The sequence below is a fragment of the Cebidichthys violaceus genome, unplaced genomic scaffold (assembly GCF_023349555.1).
Source record: "Cebidichthys violaceus isolate CVI_PGR_0920_01 unplaced genomic scaffold, fCebVio1.0.p SCAF_3, whole genome shotgun sequence".
NCBI lineage: Eukaryota > Metazoa > Chordata > Actinopteri > Perciformes > Stichaeidae > Cebidichthys > Cebidichthys violaceus.
In genome coordinates this window covers 8,052,899-8,074,442 of record NW_027176483.1, presented here as the reverse complement: position 1 = coordinate 8,074,442, position 21,544 = coordinate 8,052,899, and the positions used below count along the sequence as shown (strand labels likewise).

General features: G+C 42.5%; 2 protein-coding genes across 2 annotated transcripts; both read right to left on the bottom strand.

The window, feature by feature from the left end:
- Window positions 1-1,485: 1,485 nt before the first annotated feature.
- LOC137880872 (unconventional myosin-Va-like) lies at window positions 1,486-14,926 on the bottom strand. Its single transcript, XM_068722421.1, has 40 exons — window positions 14,784-14,926; window positions 14,301-14,411; window positions 13,612-13,783; window positions 13,231-13,375; window positions 12,946-13,102; window positions 12,723-12,866; window positions 12,229-12,310; window positions 12,023-12,130; window positions 11,815-11,921; window positions 11,445-11,710; window positions 11,259-11,340; window positions 11,032-11,172; window positions 10,795-10,920; window positions 10,432-10,515; window positions 10,043-10,171; window positions 9,697-9,794; window positions 9,496-9,582; window positions 9,268-9,376; window positions 8,964-9,175; window positions 8,712-8,868; window positions 7,794-8,033; window positions 7,384-7,632; window positions 6,374-6,467; window positions 6,143-6,285; window positions 5,831-5,944; window positions 5,283-5,417; window positions 5,120-5,176; window positions 4,798-5,025; window positions 4,533-4,600; window positions 4,379-4,453; window positions 4,099-4,297; window positions 3,824-3,917; window positions 3,577-3,720; window positions 3,279-3,433; window positions 3,103-3,192; window positions 2,864-3,014; window positions 2,500-2,779; window positions 2,135-2,309; window positions 1,971-2,051; window positions 1,486-1,847 (listed from the first exon to the last, which is right to left on the bottom strand). The coding sequence occupies exons 1-40, from the start codon at window positions 14,808-14,810 to the stop codon at window positions 1,695-1,697; spliced, it is 5,469 nt and encodes a 1,822-aa protein (XP_068578522.1). The 5' UTR covers window positions 14,811-14,926; the 3' UTR covers window positions 1,486-1,694.
- An 891-nt stretch (window positions 14,927-15,817) lies between these two features.
- Window positions 15,818-17,902, bottom strand: arpp19b (cAMP-regulated phosphoprotein 19b). Its single transcript, XM_068723974.1, has 3 exons — window positions 17,716-17,902; window positions 17,032-17,154; window positions 15,818-16,942 (listed from the first exon to the last, which is right to left on the bottom strand). Exons 1-3 carry the CDS (start codon window positions 17,758-17,760, stop codon window positions 16,772-16,774), a joined length of 339 nt encoding a protein of 112 aa, XP_068580075.1. The 5' UTR covers window positions 17,761-17,902; the 3' UTR covers window positions 15,818-16,771.
- Between the last annotated feature and the right edge of the window lie 3,642 nt (window positions 17,903-21,544).

The window sequence follows — 21,544 nt, the reverse complement described above, 5'->3', positions numbered from 1 at the left end:
GGGTCAGTCTTACAGGTTAATGTGCTTTAATTGCATGTACATGTACTTCTAATGGTATATTGTATATGCATTAAGTTTACTTGACCAGATAGAAGAAATAAAATGGGAGATAGATTAAAAGTCTTTAATTGAAACAATCTGAGAAAGACATTCTAACTCAAAGCCATGATGTGAAGTCACAGATACACATTGCTTCATTTTGAGGGGTCACCACCCAAAAGATTGGAAACTTAAAAAAGATTAAAAAAAACCAGCCTATCTAAAGTGCCAAACCTCCCGCTTTTATTCTGAAAGCCTTCTGTCCCAGGTGTGTCTCGAGTCTTCCTGGTTGACGCTCACCTGCTGCGGACTTTGCCTGGTTGACTCCGCCCTTCCGTCTCGTGACAGCGGCTTGACAGAGTGGGTGTGCTCGTTTGATCAAGGATTCTGACAACAAATAAGCCGGATCCAGACCTCAGCCAGCTCACCATGTGTGAAGGCATTTCAGCCAGTGCTTCACCACAGGTCGTTAAAACGAAATGTTTTAAAGTAAATGTTTCACAATATCACTGCACTTGGAAAAGTGAGGAAAAAAAAATGCCCGAGACATTTAGAAGGAAACACACCATCACCTTCCTGGTGAGCACAGGAGATTAATCAGTTATTAACTTTTTAGGTATTTTCGTATGTTAAGCATTTGGAAACACAGAGCAATACTGAACATGGAAGGAAAAGAGCTAACATGCTCTGGAAGTATAGAATGGTGAGCATACGGTCCAGATGTTACTTATAGACTGAAGGCAGATGTTAGATACATCAGTTACATGCATGTTTCTACATCCTAGATCCCCAAACTCTTCCATGGCGAGGACTCTACAGCTCTTCTCCCAATTAGATGAGGCTCAGAGTGCACTTCCATGTTTAAATATATTTCCTCCATGAAGGATATCTCCTGCTAAATACCAATTCTATACCCGCAACAGTGAGTGTGTCAGTCAGTGTGACAGATTCAATTCCACATTTTCTTAGGGACTCACTGGTGGTTCCACTTTGAAAACACTGAGCTTGAGATAACAGATGTGTAACACCTCGCTAAACTCCATGTAGCACTTCAACCCATCTTACAGAAAAGCCAGCCTTTAAGACAACATTAAGACCGGTTAAAACATACTTGAATCATTTTCTGTTCCTTCTAATGTATGGACATAAATATCATCACCTGGTATTAGTAGTTTGAGAAATAAAAAGTTAGAGAAATAAAACAGGATTTCATAATGAGACAATTTTAACATTTAAATCAGATGCACATAACAGCTAATTTTGTCGAAACTAACAAATTCCTAGTTACCAGGATACATTCATATATCCCAATAATCAGAAACTTGTCGTCACTTGCAGTTCAGTCAGATTTCCTTACTGGAATTCAGGTATTATATTAGGAAAAATTATACACATGAATTCACTAAATACTATCAAAACCTGTATTAGCAATACATTGGGGGGGGGGGGGGGGGGGTGCAACAGATGGCCTTTAAAAACTTTAGAAAATTATAATTTATACAATTATTAGTCTTTAGCTATGCAGTGCTGTAAAGTTACTACATAAATGTAAACAGTATTTACATGCAGTGCTGCAATAATAAGGGATAGTGAAAACATTGCAGAATCTTTGGTCTGTGTGGACTCTGGTTAATGGGTCAGAGGTCTCTAGAGGTCTAGATGCGGGCGAGGAAGCCCAGATTGAGGCTAGCAGGGATCTGGATGGTCTCCAGGGCCACAGAGGAGGGTGTGAAGGGGAGGGTGATGGAAAAGATCTTCTTAGTGTCCATCATCAATGTGGTTGACTCAACTCTGTCTTTCAAAAGGTTCTAAAATGTAAACAAACAAAAAAAACGGATATAGGGGAAAAAACACATGTTACAATAGCCTTACTAAACACAAGACTGAGTATAAAACAGCCCTACATGCAAACTTACAAAACCTCTACTCACTTTAACAGTTGTGATGAAAGTGGTCGGCACTCGCTCTTCAAACTCAATCACTGGGGTGTACAAGGTCAACACTTTCACAATCTGCAAAGAGAAACACGCAAGATCAAAGCACTCGCAGCATACCATGTCTGCCGATGTGAAGAAGGCAGAACCTTTACTGGTACCTGTGCTGTGGTGAGGGCGGAGCACATGGTGCCAATAACTTGGGCGTCCGCCTCGGTCTTCTTCTTGATCTGTAGGAGCTGTGCAGCCTGGACGAGAGGCTCCAGAGTCTCCTTGGCACCGCAGTCTGACAGCTCCCTCTCCGCCAGCCACTCCTCCAACTGCCATACATTGTACCTGAAGCCGGAGGCATTGGACAAACAATTCAGACAGAACCAAAGTACCGTCCAGCAAGGTCCAATCTGTTCTGTGACACCAGAGTGCTTGATGTATGTACTATGTAACACACCTCAATCCACACTCTTCTGCCTCTCTAATCTCACTGCATGAAGTATAACAACTGTCTGATGACCGTTCTATGCAGTACCTGATCTGCAGGCCTTTACTCCAGGAGCACATGTCCTTCCGCAGCAGCAGGTGGTTGAGTGTGACCGCACAGATGATGTAAAACTGCTGCTTGACTAGCTGTTTAATGAGGTCCAAGTCCATCCCGTGCTGACTCATGGTGGCGTGGAAGACGCCAAGTCGCTGCAGCAGGACTTCCACTGTAACAGCCTGCTCCGAAAAACTGCTGCTTCTCTTCCTCAGGCCTGTCGGTTTGGACCCCAAAACACCCTGGATGGTCTCGTGCTCCAGCATGCTTGCCACTACACACACAAAAAATGTGGTTCCGTTACATTCAGGAGAAGAAGACTTTGTTAACAACTATGTGTGGTGAGATTATTTCTCACCAATCAGGGGCTGCAGGATGTCCTCCATGCATTTGATGAGCTGGCGGTAAATTTGGATGGCTAGATCACCAAAAACCTGCTGGTACTCAGACAGTTCAAAGTTGGCTAGGCAGTGCTCGTTCTGCTTGGCAGTGTTGTGCGTTGCGAAGGTCTGCAGTAAATAGAGGTTTTACAGACATAATTATGGGACTTGTACAGATGTAAACATAATTGTTGTATCAAAGCCTTCTCAAGCTTACCTCATCTCCACTGTACTGCTTCAGACATTGCATTAATCTGCATGTGTTGGCCAGCCAGAAAGACACCACTTCAAAATTCTTTCCTCTCCTCTACAGAAACAGAAACAGAATTCAAAATAAAAGCATACGTCATTTATTTTGTTTTACACATGTCAAAGTTTAGCTATATACCTCACCTTAATGACCCCCTTGATGCTGCTGATGGTGGAATTGAGCAGAGTGCTGACTCTCTGATCATCGTTCACATTGTCTGCATACCGTACGCACATGAAGATGATGTAAGCCGGAAGCCCAGGAATGAAGCTGACTGCCACACCACGAGGCTTCAGATCTGAGAAGATTACAACATAAAAAAAAGAAAAAAGTTAAATCCACGAATAAATGTGTCCTTGATCTACGAAAAACATTTGGATACAATTCTAAAAAACAGTTCAGAAAATGATTTGCTTGAGCATAATAATAGGGTTGACATACCTACGACCAGCTTCTTAACCAAGCGGGTCTCGTCCCCCTCCCTGTACTCCAACATGCCCCGGTACTCTTTCTCCTTGCGGGTGATGTTCACCGCTCTGACGGGAGCAGTCATCACAGGGGCTTTATTCTTTTGCTGAACACTCGCTGAATACAACAGAGACACAACATAAGCAATCACAGGATAAACGCTGTACTAATGTCACCTAGAAAATGTACCGTGTGAACACACTCAATGCCATGTGGTTACCTTCCAAATCTTCCACTTTTTTAATGTAAAGTTTCAGTGTTTTTTTCAACTTGCGCATATCTTCGTCTTGTTGCTCTTGCTGCTCCATGAGTTCCTAAAATCATGTAAACATACAAGATTAGTAAGAGGGCAAATCAAACTGTAAAACTAAAACATCTGTAAATGGCAACATTTATTTTGTCCCATAGAAACTCTTAAAAAGTCTTAAATCATAAAAACGGATCTGCATCGTGGATGGAGTAACATAACTGATAAAAGGCAGTGAGCAGACTCACCAGGTTCTCATTGGTGAGCCGTGTGATCTCGTGCTTCAGGCTCGCCTCGATACGGGCATCTTCAGGCAGGAGGAGGCTCTGGGCCAGCAGCTTCTGCTGTTGCTCCTTTTCAGCCTTAAACTTGTTCACCTCCTCGAGCAGCTTCCTATTATCTTCATGGTGACCACGTTTCTGCTCCTGCATCTGGCACTCCAGAATTCTGGAAGACAGACATATAGTATTCAATTCTATATGGTTATGCATGAATGCGCAAACCAATTACAGAATATTATTTCGTTACCTATTGGTCTCTTTCAAGCCTTCATAAGCCAGCCACAGCTCTCCATCTTCATTGAGTGTATGGATGTCGGTGGACCTGAGAAACAGCATCAGAGAATGTAAGTAACACTTACCTGTACCAGCTGATGGATTTAAACTGAGCCACATGCTCTTACCTGTCAACATCTTGAAATGAAGGAATGTCACTTAGATCTAAATTCACACCTTCCCCAAGCAGAGAGTCCTAGAAATCAGTTCATATGTGATGAATTAATTAATTAATTATATATATGTGTATATATATATATATATATATATATATATATATATATATATATATATGTGTATATATATATGTGTATATATATATATATATATATATATATATATATATATATATATATATATATATATATAAAAAAACATAATTTACTTTCTCACCTTATGTTTAAGAGCCTCTTGGCGGACCATGTGTGACCGGAGGAGCATCACTTCCTCTTTTCGCATCTCCAGTTCCTCATTGGAAGAACCGAGTTGTTCCAGCAGGATGTTGTAGGGTAGAGAGCCCGGGATAGGGGGCGCCAACTCACTATCCTCATTGGTCAGAGACGTTCTCAGCTCATTCAGATCCTGCTTCAACTTCTTGTTCTCAGACTCCAGTTCTTGCCGCTAAGACATTTAGAGGAACACAAACAAGTCAAACATCTACAAGATCTTGCTTGGACACCTAACAAAGTCAAACATGTACCTGATAAAGTCATACCTTCAGTGTTTCTAAGTCCAGTTCTGCTCTACCAACAGTTCTCTGCTCCTCCACCTCCTTTTTTGAAAAATACAGTTACATTAAGTTACAGTTAAATACCAACCATTCAACAGCAAATATCAACCAAAACATAACTAATTTCGCCATTAATTCCAGTCCATACTTTTGCCTTTTCTTGCTGGGCTTCCTCTCTGTTATCCAGCTGCTGAGATAGTGACTGTCTGTCCTGCTCCAGCTCCTTTACTCTTCTTTGGAGCTTCAGTAGGACCTGCAGGTCCACCGTCGTCTGGTTCTGATTCTAACACAACACAGCAAGCATTGAGTGATAGAATCTCTTCACTAACTAAGTAGAATGCTGCACTAATTGTATCACAGCTGCTCCAAGCAATGAGTGTCCAGTGTTTGTAGCCACTTGTGATCCAATTATTCACAGTGATCATTTATCACCAACATTGTAACCGACATGTCAGTAAAGCTGCCTTTTGAACATGAAACCAGTTTTCCCACAATGAAAACTAGAATGTGTCGTAACTCACTGTGTTCACACCACAGCTGCTATTCCTTTATAGAAAATACAAATGTTTTAAGCGTACAGGGGGTGAGCATTTCATACGCAACAAGATACATTTTTGGGCTGGTATATATATCTATCACTTTTAGGCATTTCTGATACTGCACCACACTGGATTATTGTGTAGTTTTTGACATTACCTTTGTCTGTATGGAGCCGTCTTCCCCCTCTGTAGAGCCTAAGCTCTGACTGAACTCAGATGAGTTGCGGCTGTAGTTGGAGTCTGTCCTCTTGTGATCAGATTTGATTGTACTCTGTTTATGTGTGAAAAAAAACCTCAACATGTTATTGAAGGAATAAGCTGCCAGATCTTGTTCAAACATGTTTCTAATGTCACATATAATGCGTACACTGACACACCTGTTACAGGTAAATGTTTTTTGTATCTTTGTACGATATTGTCACTATGTAAAAAGGTTTACATGAACTACTGAACTTGAAGTATTTCTTACAATGCTGAGATTCATCTCTTCCTTCACGTCTCGGTGCCGCTCCTCCAGATGCAGGTGTTCACTCAGCAGACTCTGGTAGCGCGAGCGCTCTTCAGTTAAGTCCCTCTCCAGCTGTTTTGCATTCTCAATGTTGGTACTGATCTCTGAAACAAAACAGTTGTATTTGTTCCTTCATTCTAAATGCAGCGATTACTTAAGGACTGTGTGGGTTTGAAGTGAACCGCTCAGTACCTGTTAGCTGATCTGCTTGTTCCAGGATTCGTTTGTTCATTTCATCTTTCTCGCCGTTCAGCAAGCTGTTCTTCATATTAAGGTCTTCTATCACCTGATCGTGAAAGGAGGCAAAATCATGCAATCTTAGGCCCTGATCAGAGAGTGTTTTATTTTATTTTGCTAGGCAACCACTGAATGAGTGCTAGTGTTTGTTAGCTTAACACAAACCACGAACTGTATAATCTAATAGTACAGTGAAAACAAGTTCCCCTGAAATTTCAAGTATTGAACTCATTTGCCTCCAGGCCAGATGTTTTGTGTTCTGATCTTTGTAACTACAGTTGGTGAAGTCACATAGCGCCGGGTATCCAACAAAAGTCACCACAATGAGAAAAGGCGCTAATGACGTTGGACGTTCTGCTCTGAGATCAATTTTGTTAAACTCGAGGCGTTTAGGGCGCGCAGCAACACAAAGGCAGCGGGCAAAATGCTTCACTCTCATTGAAAACAATGAGATAAAACAATAAAACTCTGCCTGATCAGGGCCTTAGTCTTTAAACGTATTCTTTATGGCATTTAAAGGTTTTAGAGACCGACAAAAGTGGAACAAAATAAGTTCATTAAATGCACAAAAGGGCAACAATTACAAGTTTCATTTCATAAGATCCTTTTGTAAGTCAAATATTTCCATTCTTGCCAGAAAATTTTGGACAAGTAAACTTATAAATCATAAAACCAGTAGTTGAAGCAAATTCCTGCCCCACAAAAATATATATGTATAAAAAAACTAAAATCCCACAAGTTCATGAAAACACAATTTGAGGAATGAAAAGCATTTGGGAAAATGAACAAACCTCGGCTGCACAGCTTAGTGTGTTACAATAGCTAAATGTCATTAAAAGGTAGTTACATATTTCTACCAAATGCTATGTCACTAATCCTACCCATTATCATCCAGATAGTTAAAGAAAGAGCACTGAAATTGTAGAGAAGTTGCCCAGCAGTCAAGTTGGATGAAGTAGGCCGACCTGCTGTGTCTGCTCCTTGTAGACCTTGGTCTGCTCCTCCAGGTCTTCCTTCTCTCTGCGGGTGTTTTCCAGCTCGTGCTGGAGGAAGGAGAGCTGCTCCAGCAGTGAGGGAAGCGTCACTGCCTTGGCTTGGGCCTCCTGCTCGGATCTACGTAGGTTCTCAATCTCTCTGTTCCGTTTCTCTCTCTCTGTAGTCTGGGTTTTCTCCAGAACATTCAGCCTCTCACTGAGCTCTCTGTTGTCTTTATGCTGCAGGGGGAGAAACACACACATGCTGTGCATGTGATACGACAACTCCCAATGACCCAATGTTTTCAATCTTTGTTTTCAAGCTTTGTTTTGGTTGATTTCTGAGTGAACCACCAACTAACACAAACAAAACTACATTCCCATACTCACGCAATACTCACCTGCTCATTTATCTTGTGCTGCAACTGCATAATCTTGTTCTCCATGCCAATGTTGAGCTTCTTGATACGCTCCACAGAGCGAGCCTCCACTTTCAGCTTCTTTAATTCCTTCTTTGCCTTCATGCGACGCACACAGCTCTGCAGCAGGACGATGGCTGCCATGGTGCGTTTGTAACGCCGTCTGGCCCGCCAGCCTTTGACCCATTTCTGGATGACAACAGCTTTTTGCTCAAATACCAACTGCGAAAAAAAGAAACAAATATTTGATGTCAAGTTTATAAGTGAAATGACATGCAACATACAAAATAAATAAATAAAACATATATTCCTTACTGCAGTGCAAGGAACTTATACAAATATGTATTCCTTAGTTGCTTCAGTTGACAGGAAGTAAATGGACCTGAGCTGTTAAAACTCGGTATAAATTCAATACAACATTTAATATTAAAGTGTAAATGAGGCTAACAAGGTCAGTATGAATATTGTCCTTCTCTATTCATGACTTCATCTTTTAGAATCCTACACAGCAATCAAGGTCTAGGAAGTGCAGAACAATCTGCTGCTGCAAGGCTTCACTGCCTGAACAATGTTATTAACGGAACCGGTCACATCTGGGCTTCCTTTGAGCTGGAAACTTTTCCGTATTATATTCATGAGGCACCGATTCCTGTTTTCTCGGTGGCACCTACTAAATCCAGTTTGGTTAATGTAATATTGAACTATCAAGTTCTTCTACAGGTTGAGAAAATACCCTTTCAAGCTCCAGAAACAAACTCAAAAATACTCAACAGGCAAGCTAAAATCAAGGCTTCTGGAAGTCCTTCTGTAAAATCTAATTTTGATTATCAAACCTTCCAGTAAAAGACACCTTACACGTGTTGAGTTATAACATATCTAATTCTTCAAGCACGGCGTTACCTTATAGTACTGCTTTCTAGCCATGTAGGCCCTCAAGAAGCACTGAACAGTGATAGCTGCAGAGCGCTGCTGCTGGTAGCGCGTCCTGGTCACCCACATACGCACATTCCGCTGAATGAGAACAGCGGCTCTGGTTCTTTGCAGGAACTTAACATAGCTGAAAGAAAGAAAAATAAAAACGTGATGTGAATAGATAGAAAGAAATGTGATAGATCCTCTTCTTCTGCTGTTTTTTTTAACGTCTCAACTCACCAGCGTGCCTGGTGACCCCGTACATGTCTCTGTATGGTGACAGCGGATTCCCTCATCCTCAGGTACTTTTTGCGGGCCAGCCAGCAGCGGATGGTCTTCTGGATGCGGACACAAGCCATTCGCAGCTTGTCAGAACGCAGCTTCTCCAGGTAAGCCACCTGACCGGCTCTGAAGAAGATCTTGTTTTTGCCAAACTGATACTTATCCTGGTCCTAGGAAACAAACAGAATATATATGTAATGTTTCTGTGAAAGTGAAGTTGTTACTGACATTACGGGAAAGCTTTTATACAATTCAGACACACCTTTACAAGTTTTTCTAGGAGATTCTTGCAGGTTTGTTTTCTGTCATGAAGCACATCCTTTTGCTTCATGAGGACCCGGTAGCGCCTAAAGAATTCCTGATAGGTCCATCTGCAATATTCATGTTAATAAGACAAGTCGGATGGATTATTTGTATAGGTCTGTGTATTATAAACACATAAACTGCCCATGGCTCTGTGCTGTACCAGATACTGTTGTAGATAAGCTACCTAGAAGGGAAGCCTGCTGCTGAGATCCGGATTGTTTCGAGGATGCCACATGCTCGAAGCTGCTGCACTGCCCTCACAGGATCCATGCTTTACAAAAAGGTAAAGAACATGAAAAACACCGGTAACAATTAGTGTACTTCTCTTTCATCTGTGCTTGTTGCAGATAATCCTAAAAAAATGGAAGCGTGAAATTATCCTCACATGAATGGAGATTTGTCGTCATTTGGCTTGATGCAACGTACGTAGTGAGGAGTTGTAGCATTTAGTGTGTCCATCAGCAAATGTAGAGACTGTCGAAACTGAGTAAAGACAACAATAAATCCTTGATAAGTAAGTATGAAAATAGATTTTTAAAAAAGAGCTTGAACATTCACTTAGAAAGGATCCAATCATAAATGTTTTGGAGGATATTCATTTCCTTTAAGGCAATTCATTCTGACCAGCTGAGGAAACCAATAAATTCAATATAATTTTCCATAAGCTACATTTCAATAATGCATTTTCCCACACCACCAAATGTCACGTCGCCTGCTCTTTGTGCCCTTACCTGAAGGCCAACAGTCTTCTTGTTATCCCGTTGACTCTGACCAGCTCTTCCAGTGACAGTAGACTTATGCTTGTTCGTAGAACTTGTTGCCGTCTCATCGTCCTCAAACAGCTTCAGCAGCCAATCAACCTTAAAAGATCATTTTCAGAGATCACAGAGACAAAACACAGTTAACATTGAACAGCAGATGGCAGTGTTTTCAATCTGAGATTCAAATGTTGGTGTTTCTTCCAAAAGTTGTGGTTGAACAATTCTAGGCTGTGTGCCAAGGGACTTGCAACAGAAAATATATTTAGTGTTGATATAGAATCGCTGTGAGCTCCAAACACTAACTATTTGAGAAGAACTAGGCAGTGGCAGTATAACTAACTATTCATAAACCATTTCACCTTGCTCTTTTTCAGCACATTTATCTGCTCCTCGTTGACTGTGTCCTTGTTTTTCTCCAGGAAACCTTCACACTGGTACTCCACCTAGGCACAAAGAACCAGCTCACACAGTGTTCTTTCACCAAAAAACTAACGGTCATAATCATCATTCAAAGGTGGAAATGGACCGATTAGTACTGCTCTAATAAATAGAATCAAACATTAGTGGTGAAGACATAATTCTGACTTTGCATCTAAAGTGATTAGAATTTCACACTTGACTCTCTTGGTGCTCTTAGATTAGATAAACATGAGTCATCCATCAATCTGCTGACCACTGAGACGTAATGCCACCTCAGCACGAGTCACACAACCATGCTTTACCTTGTCTGCAAAGTGGTGGATGATGAAAGCTCTATTTGACATCCTGGGTTTATCAAAGTGAGCATTCTGCTTCAGGAGGGTGTTGTACAGTTTCTGGGCCCATGTGTCATCAGAGCCTTTGGGCATCTATGGAAACAGGAAGAGCTGACACATCATTTAGTCATGGCCTTACTCATAACCTCCAAACATAGCACAGTGGAGCTCCTCCAGTGGAAACAAATGAAACTGGCATTTTACTTTGCACTCTTCATCCAGAAGGTCCAGAACTCCCAGCTTGGCCTCGATCAGATCAATGCACGGCTGGTTGTCGTCAAAGTCGATCAACGTCCACGGGATCTCCTCTTTCATGTACTCCTCTTGCTCCAGTTTGAAGACATGCTGGAGGGAGTGACAGCTGGAAATGATTAACTCGAACGTTTAGATTTTAAAAAAATTTAACAAGTTGAGCAAGAAAAGACCCATACCAGGTTGAACTGCTGTTGAAGCTTCTCGTTGGCATAATTGATGCAAAACTGTTCAAAGCTGTTGACATCAAATGTTTCAAACCTAAAGGAATAACACATGTTTAAATTAAAACAGGTCATCTAGGAAACATAAATGAAAAAAAAAAAAAAAAAAAAAAAATCGCAAACCTGGAGATGGACACATACCCGTAAATGTCAAGCACACCGATGAAGGAGTGTTGCTTTGCTGCAGACTTCAAAGCATTGTTAATACCGCACACAATCCAGCTGAAGAGTCTGGCGTAGATGTGTTTGGCTAGGGCATCTCGGCCATTGACCGCATTCATTTTGGAGACAGACTTGATGAAGGTTTCTGTGGTCGTCTTGAGTTTCCTGTGACATAACCAGTGGGCCATGTCTTCACAGGGCACACCCATCAACTCACAAAACACCATCAGGTGGACACTGTCTGGCTGGAAATACATCAACAATGTTCATAGGTACGACATAAAATTAACCAGGTATGCTCGACAAAATGTTCTTATGCCGTGTTCAGCGATAATGTTCAGCGGTTTACCAAGATGCTGCTTCTGTCTGCTGACTGGTCTTTCACCTCCACATTGCTAAGATGAAGAATAGCTGCCAGAATTTGGTAAATTGCCATTTGATCACTTTCACTGATTCCTACAATGAAAACAGAACAAAAAACACAATAAGTATATGTAGAGTCTGTCCATTCAACATGATGTTAAAGCAAACCTTATTGAAATACAATCAGCACTGACCTAACATTGAGAAAGCCCTCCTGGTGTTGCACATCTCTTTGGCATCATCCACTCCATCTATGACTGGGCTCTGACCCTGGTTAGTAAAGTGGAAGTCATCTGCGCAACCTTCAAACATTAATCATATCAAATATTGTTCTAAACAGACCGGATAGATGAGGTTTTTCTAAAGCTTGTTAAAATGACAACTGGTATTTTGGTCATACCTAACTTGAAGGCTTTGAACTCTGGTAAATGTGAAGAGGCACACAGCTGGTAGAATATGTGGTAGTTCCTTTCGTCGTCAGCCTAAAAGTAGTGCAAAGAGATGTGAAATGGGAGCCGAGTAAATAACACGAGGACTACGTGAAGCACATTCTGTGACATCGACAGCTCTTTCAACTATAGATGCATGCATTAACTGTAAGCATATTGCTAAACCCAGGCTTAAACTGATATCATCAAATTCTCTCTTGAAAATAGTTCACAGTTGCTTTACAAAACCAAATGTGTTGCTATCTTTCTGAGCAAAGGGCCAGGCGGGCTGAACTGAGTGATGTTAATGTTGTTTGTTATGACGTTGCTGAGATATACACGTTACATGTTACACGCTCATGACAGTGTTTTAAATCAATTAACTGCAACGAGATGCGCATAAGAAACCGAGATGGGGACGGCCACATTTACAGTAGTCACATGAAACCATACCAATGAAATTTACCTGAAACACAACTCTGGACTTCTCCAGTAAGTAGGTTCTCATGTTAGCCCCGATTATACAATGTTTCTTGTTAAACCCAATCTCGATGTACTTCCCAAAGCGACTGCTGTTGTCATTCCTTGTCGTCTTGGCGTTCCCAAGAGCCTAGAGGAAACACACAAAAGGTTCTCAGTAACTCATGTCATTTTATAATTTTGTCTTATTCTCCTGCAGTTAGTGTTACCTCCATGATGGGGTTGGAGGCCAGGACTCTCTCCTCAACACTGGCCTCGCTAGAGGAGCAGCTCACTGTGGCAAAGTAACGCATAGCATACTTAGCAGAGACGGTTTTGCCAGCTCCCGACTCACCGCTCACAATGAGGGACTGGTTTCTTTCATCTCTGTCTCAAAAGATGGGATGACATACAGACCAAGTATCAGCTAAAAGCAATTTAGAGAATCATCATAAATAGATGTTTACATTTGCTTTCAAAATGTACAATGGAATATATTTTGGAGGTTCCAAAACCTGGCCATCTGTTTGTACGCTTCTTCTGCTACTGCAAAGATATGGGGGTCCATGTCTCCCATGTTCTGTCCACTGTAGGCGTTGATGATGTCCGCTTCATAGATGGGCAGGCTCTCATAAGGGTTGATGGCGACCAGGACAATCCCTAAATACCACAATGAGAAAAAGTATCTGTTAGACTCAGCGTAAACGTATGTTATCTAACATTGGTTGAAACTAATGAACATTTAATACATTTAATGTGTATTCCTTTAAGAGCAGCCTGCAACCACAATAATCAGCATGATGTACTGTAGATTATCTCAAGAGCGTTCAGTGAGCAGGGCTCCAAAGTCTACCGTGATAGTGATAGTGTGAGTCAAAGAAGATGAAGCTTGTTACCACAGTATGTGTAAATCAACTTGGAGTCGATAAAGCGCACTTTGAGGTTGTGTAGCACTGCAGGCTCGTGGAGGTAGCTGAGAGCTGTGAGGTCATTTTCCCCTACCAGGATGTTAGGGTTTCTTAGTGGCGGCAGGTTGTTGGTTTGGGGGTCTATTTGGTGTACCACCTCCTATAAAAGACACAAGATGTTAGCTATGAGTACCCACAGTGTGAGGCTAAAAAAAGTTGGAAAAAGTAAAAATAGATGTTTAAGCAATAAAACATTACCATCTGTCCTTCTTCATGTTAAAGCTAACTAGGAACCACTGTGCTTGGCTTATTCGTGTTCACTCAAGATAACACTTGGGCCTTATTTCCATACCTGAAGTGCATGCCCAAACTCGACAACTGCAGGTAGGAACAGCGTAAAGTGAAAAATTCATCTATCAGTCCACCAATTTTGAACTAACCCAATACATAACTTCTTGCATTCAACATGTTGCATAGTTGCATACAGAGGCACATGGTGTCTTGGGAATCTACTGTATATGCATGTACCAATCACCACAGCACACATAGATTCACGAGGCTCCAGTGTTCTTGCAGAGAAATATGTTCACGGCTCTCTGACAGACCGTCACACACCCATTTCCGCGTCAGTGCCTCTATGACTATTATGTGTGTTTGTGGCATTTGCCTCGTCTTACCGTGCCATCCTCCAGCTGCAGAGTCAGCTTCAGGTCGCCAGGACTGTAATCTTTGGTGAGCTCTGCTGACTTCCACACTGTTCCTGCATCTGGCAGCCATACACGGGCATACTGATGGACACAGTAGGGGGGGAAACCGGGTCAGAGCCATTCAACCACTTCACCGTCAACCCAGTCTTTTACAAAACTACAACAAAACGGCAGTGACATGTAACTCAGGAAAGTGAGCAGAGTAGCTAACGTGAACTTGAAGTCAGCAGACAGCAGTCATGCGTGTAATGTGGACAGATACGAGGTATTTTAAGTGGCAGGCAGATAAAAAAGCAATAAATTAAGATTTAAAAAACCCTTAACTGTTCTGTAAACACCTCTATGTGACTGACACGAGTAAACCACCATTCACGACAGATAAACTAGCATAACTTTAGCTCAAGAAACCCGTTAAATGTGCTGCACAACGATACATGAGTCCACTATGCTTACCTTAGCGTAAAGTTCAGAGGCTGCCATGTCTCACAAGTCGCTCAGTGAACCTTTAGAAACGTTCTCCGCTCGCAGAGGAAACATGTAACATACTATTGACTTCCAGATTAGAGAACATGAACTTGTCTGGGCTCCTCTTCCTGGGCTCGGTGCTCTCCACCCGGGAGGAGATTTGAACTGTTGCTGCTACAGCATGTCAGTCAGCTGTGCGTGCCCCGGCACGTTTTGCTCTCGTGCGCCTTGCACGCCGCCCAGCGGCCAACACGCTCGTGACAAACGATGATCGCAATGTATGAAGGATCATTTTAATGATTTTACCCAGAATTAATATTAAACGGGACTGTAACCTAGTACGCACAACAGTGGTATCAGAATATTGCTATCTGAAAATATTCTGTAATTTGAGACTTGAGAATAACCAGGGCTGTAACTGAGCAGTGTACCTACAGCTTTATCATGAAAGTGTGACGAACTACACTACAATGAGGATAAAAGATTTCAGGTGAATGTTAGCTAGACAACTGTTTAAATTTCACTTATTTTCAAATTGAAATTTCACAACATTTCAATGTGCAATTTCCTTGATTTGAGAACTTCTATTGGTTAAACTTAATTTTACACCACTTAATACATTCCAGATGAAAATAAAGAGACTTCCAAACGTAGACAAGTGTTTAAGACTCAAGTCCACGCCAGTATATGGAGCAGTTTACCTCCACAATAATATAGTTATTTGTCAAGACATCAATCATAAATTTGTAAATGGGTACATCACACATTCTATGTATATTTCACTTCTTACCTCTACATTTTCATAGAAGTTGTTATTCTCTTACTTTGCCATTAACAAGTATGTGTTTTGTGCTCATCTGGTGTTATATAATCAAATGAAAATATTAATGTTAGCAAATATTGGTTATACTATACCCACCAATGGATGAGGGCATATTTGTATCCTCTTAAACTTCCATCTTACTTGCAGACAACATAAACAGGGCTCTTCTCAGTGTGGGTAGTTTAAATAACATGACATATTATGCAAAACTATTTTATTTACAAAACAAATGGCACAGTATGACTGCACAGTAAATGCACATGCACACTCCAGACATGTCATGGGAGTTTCTTTCCATAAAATCCTAAGTGATTCCAGTCAGACAGTGACAGACATTTCAGGCAAAATTCATAACTAAGATTCTCACTGAGGGAGCAAATATTGCTCAAGAGGAACAACGGTTCATTACTTTTAAGGCCATTTTAGAGGTTAGGATGAAATGGACACCAGCAGCAAGTCCTTGCAAACGAATGTCACTAAAATTAATTAAAATACAGCTGGCTATAAAGTGTGTGTGGTATAATTGTCAGTACTTTGAAAGCACAAAAGCACAGAATCAAACAGCTTCATAGAGAGAGGACACAAACAAAGGATTAGGAAACAAAAAAAGCAAGATCACATCACTTCACTATTTAAAACAGATACGCCTCCATATGAGCAGGTGAATACTACATTTCAAACTGAAAGGCATATCTGTCATACTTCTACTTCTTACATACATTGATGCAAGCTGTCTGTGGTCGTAACTCAAGCATTTTCGCCTCAGTAATTATCAGTAATATGGCAGAACAAGATTCCTCTGCACTGGCTCTTCAACTTCTGTTAGACAAGCAATTTGTATGGAGGCATATATCCTTAAAGGTGAAAATGTTATGCGAGATACCATTAACATCCATTCATTTTTATAGTATTGTTTATAATCAATCACAACTCACTCTTTTTTTAAGATCTTGAGAAACATGTTCAGCTACTTCTTTTTGTTTGATTTAACTCAGTCAAAATTCAGTGCCTGTTTTTTCCTCAAGAATTTGGCTTGGTACATTACTTGTTCTTGGAGAATACATAGAAAGGTGAAAAAACAAACAAAAACGTAAACAGCAGGTAGATATGAAGTGGGTGTCGGAATGGTAACAAGAAAGTAAACATGAAACCATCAACCAGCCAGTTTGCTGGCCACAATTGAAGTCTTTCTTTGGGGCAGGTCCTGAGGCGTTGGGATGTGCCCCCCGGTGATCTCCGTCTTCTCTGTTGGGGCTGATGGCAACTGTTTATTCTTCATCTTTGCCTTGGCCATGTTGTAGTCACCAGAGTCAAAATACTTTGGCTGGACAAAGAAGAAGATGTAAAGTGAGAATATTTGAAGACAGGTATTTAAGAAATAAGGAGGTAGCCAAGTTTAGGTATGAAACCCACCCCCTTCTGAAGTCTTTTCCTGAGCAAGTCTGAGCCTCCAGGCTTGGCTCCCAGGTTAGGATACCTGGCCTTTAGTTTGGCCTCCTCTGCTTTTTCTGGACTAATTACTTTGTCCTCCATTTCCTGCAGAAAGGACACAATGTATGGACGGTAAATGCTCCGCTAAGCTGACTTGATGGGAGAAAAGCTCGTTAAAAGTACAAGACAGTGATGAACGAAACTGCAATAAACATTCCGACAGCAGCAACAGTTACAGCTTCTATGCTTGCAATTAATTTTATATATTTCAAAATATGGCAGACGCCACCATGAGGGGAAAACTCCAACTAGTGTTTGCACTGACGTTAGCATTACTCCTCCCAATTAATTTAGCATATTAAGCTACAACATTGACCAATTTAAGCTAACCTTACAAGTAAGTGTGGCCATCTACGCTACTCGTCAGGCCCAAAACAACAATATGTTTGTGTTGCTTTACCAAATAAAACGCTACGAGCTCATTAGCTAGTGACTTGGCGGTAGCGTCATTGGTGACATTAGACAAGCGTAACGTTAGCTACTGGCTAACTAGCCCTCTGCTAACTAGCCTGCTGCTAACCGCCTGCTAATTTAGCAGACGAGACGTGCGCACATCACGGGCGAACGTTAGTTAAATTGGCAATTACGTTAATCGTTACAACTAACCTGCTGTTCCTCCGAAGTCCTCGTTCCTTCGACCTCCTCAGACATAGCTGTGTTGAATTCCTGCTTTGCTCGCAAAACCGCGGGTGAAACGTTAGCCGTTAAAACCAGCTCTTCTGGAAGATGGAAGGTGGTGGTACAGGCTGCAGGCAGATGGAGACGAATCGGCGGGCGAGGACAGCAGCCTGTCATGCACAGCCTGTCCAGCAACAGGCCGGTGAATCGATGCCAGAGATGCAGATGGGGAAACAGACTGGGAGCATGAGATCATCACATTAATCTGTTTTTAAATGGTACTTTATCAAGTATATACTGCTATACAAGCGTTTTACAATATGTGCAGTAGAAAGCGATTTAAAAAAAGGTGAAAATAGCTTCGGGCCTCAAGTGATGTCATACGTGCGTTTACACTACATTTGCATTAAATATGGAGACGTTGCGTTAATAATTCATGCTTTGAAAGTGCAGCAGGAACACTAAGCTTGTATCTGTACATCTTTAATATGTTTTTAAACATTAAAATATAAGTCGATTTTCACAACTTGAACATTACAAATGGAGAAATTCCTATTGAAGACTTCCCATAGACTCATCTTCGCCTCAATAAAACACAATATAATCTTTTTAATTTGCCAATTAATTCGTTGGAATCTTTAAAGAAAAATGTATTTGGGCCTGGAAGATAAAAGATGCTTTTATTTTTCATAGTATTTAATTTCAATAATCTGATGTATTAAATATCTCTTTAATCAGTGTAAATCAACCTGTCATAAGTGGTAAAAGCCAAACAGACTAACCTTTCTCAACCTTAGTCAACCCTTCTTTAACTATATTTCTTGAGGAAAACAATTTAGGTTTTTATAAGAGATATTATGCCTATACTTACAAATATGCTTTTTATACCCATTATCCCACACCATTATAAACAGGAGGTAGAATTGTTTGATAAATTAATGTTGTTATATTGTAGTTGAATGAGTGAGATGTCCAAAGGATGAACATAGCCCAATTGTATGTTTTGCTGATAGAATAGGCTGCACTAGTTAGATGAATCTCATTTAATATGGTGCTTACATTATCTACATAATTTGTGTGTAGTTAGTGCAGCCAACATTCTCTTCCTACATAACGGTCTTCATACTAAAAGAGAAATTACAGGTTTATCAGCAAAAATCCACATGTAACAAAATCAATTACATTACATTACATTACAGTCATTTAGCAGACGCTTCTATCCAAAGCGACTTACAATAAGTGCATTCAACATTGGTAATCAAAAGAACTACTAGTCACCAGAAGTCATAAGTACATTTCCTTTTCCAAACAAGCATCTAAGAGCATGAAGCAGAGCATAACTCAGAGCCAAAGTACAGTGCAGAAACAAGAAAAACAGTTAGTGCTATAAGTAGTACGAATACAATAAGTGCAACAAGCTAGTATGAAAACAATAAGCGCTAAGTGGAAGGCTCAGGGTAGCACTTCCTGAAGAGGTGGGTTTTCAGCCAGCGCCGAAAGATGGGCAGCGACTCCGCTGTCCTGACGTCAGTGGGAAGTTCATTCCACCACTGTGGGGCCAGGACAGAAAACAGCCGTGACCGGGTCGATCGGCCGCCAGGACCTCTGAGCGACGGGGCAACCAATCGCCCCGAGGCAGCAGAGCGAAGTGGTCGGGCGGGGGTGTAAGGCTTGACCATGGCCTGGAGATAGGAAGGAGCTGTTCCTTTCACTGCCCTGTAGGCTAGCACCAGAGTCTTAAACTGGATGCGAGCTCTTACAGGTAGCCAGTGTACAGAACGGAGAAAGGAAGTTGTGTGGGAGAACTTGGGGCGATTGAACACCAGGCGAGCTGCAGCTTTCTGGACAAGCTCCAGAGGTCTGATGGCCGACGCCGGGGCTCCGGCGAGTAGAGAGTTGCAGTAGTCCAGGCGGGAGATGACAAGAGCCTGGATGAGAACCTGCGCCGTCTCGTCAGTCAGGAAGGGACGAATCCTCCTGATGTTGTAGAGCAGGAATCTGCAGGAGCGTGTAACGGATGAAATGTTTGCCGAGAATGACAGTTGGTCATCCAGGGTCACACCCAGGTTCCTCGCAGTCCGAGTTGGCGTCACCACGGTATCATCAATGGTGATGGACAGGTCCCGGTGCGGGCAACCCTTCTCCGGGAGGAACAGTAGCTCAGTTTTGTCTAGGTTGAGCTTGAGGTGGTGTGTCGTCATCCACTTCGAGATGTCAGCCAAACACGCAGCGATGCGCGTCTCCACTTGGGTGTCACCGGGGGGAAATGACAAGACCAACTGGGTGTCATCGGCATAACAATGGTAGGAGAAGTCATGCGAGCGAATAACAGAACCCAGAGATGTTGTGTAGAGCGAGAAGAGAAGGGGGCCCAGGACTGACCCTTGCGGAACCCCCATAGTCAGCATGCGTGGTTCCGACACGGCCCCCCTCCAGGTCACCTGGTAGGATCGACCCGTCAGGTAGGATGCAAACAGGGAGAGTGCAGAGCCTGAGACGCCCATCCCCTCGAGGGATGAGAGGAGGATTTGATGGTTCACAGTGTCAAACGCCGCAGACAAGTCTAGGAGAATCAGGACAGAGGAGAGAGAGTTAGCTCTCGCGGCGTGAAGCGACTCTGTCACCGCAAGGAGGGCCGTCTCTGTCGAGTGACCCACTTTGAACCCGGACTGGTGGGGGTCCAAAAGGCTGTTTTGGTGGAGATAGGAAGACAGTTGGTTAAAGACAGCACGTTCAAGTGTTTTGGATAGAAAGGGTAGAAGAGAAACCGGTCTGAAGTTCTTGACATCAGAGGGGTCAAGTGATGGTTTCTTCAGAAGGGGGGTGACTCTGGCAGTCTTGAAGGCCGTGGGAAAGCATCCTGAAACAAGAGATGTGTTGATGAGGTGGGTGAGGAAAGGAAGGAGTTCAGTCGCAATAGACTGAAGAAGAGGGGAAGGGATCGGGTCAAGGGAGCACGTGGTGGGGCGGTTAGACGTAACAAGGTTGAGGATCTCGTTAGGGGAGAGAGGAGCCAGAAAGGGTAAGATGGGGCGTGGAGATGGGAGGGAGAGCTGTGGGGGCAGGATTGGACAGGGAGAGAGGGGCTGAGAGAAGGAGGATCTGATATCGTTTACCTTCTTGTCAAAGAAGTTGGCAAAATCATCAGGGAGAAGGGACGAAGTAGGAGGAGGGGGTGGGGGTTGGAGGAGTGAAGTGAAAGTTTCAAAGAGTTTTTTAGGATTGGAAGCAGAGGCACTGAGTCCGACAGCCACGGGGCAGGTGGAGTTGGGCGTGCAGGCCTGGAGGTGAAGGGACAGAGTTTGTCCAAAGAAGAAGTAAGGGTGGAGAGGAGAAGATCAGTAGCAGTATCAGGGGATAGGAGAGAGAAGGATTCAGGGTCAGGGAGAGCAGAGGTGACAGAAGAGGAAAGATCAGCAGGGGAGAGGGAGCGGAGATGACTCCGGGTAGAAACCATGTGGGTAGGTGGAGGAAGTGATGGAGCAGAGGATAGGGAGAGGGAGTAGGACATGAAATAGTGGTCAGAGAGCTGGAGGGGAGTGACAGAGAGGTTAGCAGTAGAACAGTGCCTAGTGAAGATAAGATCCAGTTGGTTGCCGGCCTTGTGGGTAGGAGGAGAAGAAGTGTGGTAAAGGTCAAAGGAGGAGAGGAATGAAAGAAGAGGTTCAAGCTTGTCGGTCTGGATGTTGAAGTCACCGAGCAGGATGAGCGCCGAGCCATCGTCATGGAGGTGCGAGACTAATGTGTCGAGCTCCTCCAGGAACTCACCAAGCGGCCCTGGTGGGCGATACACAACAGCAATGGTGAGCTTGACTGG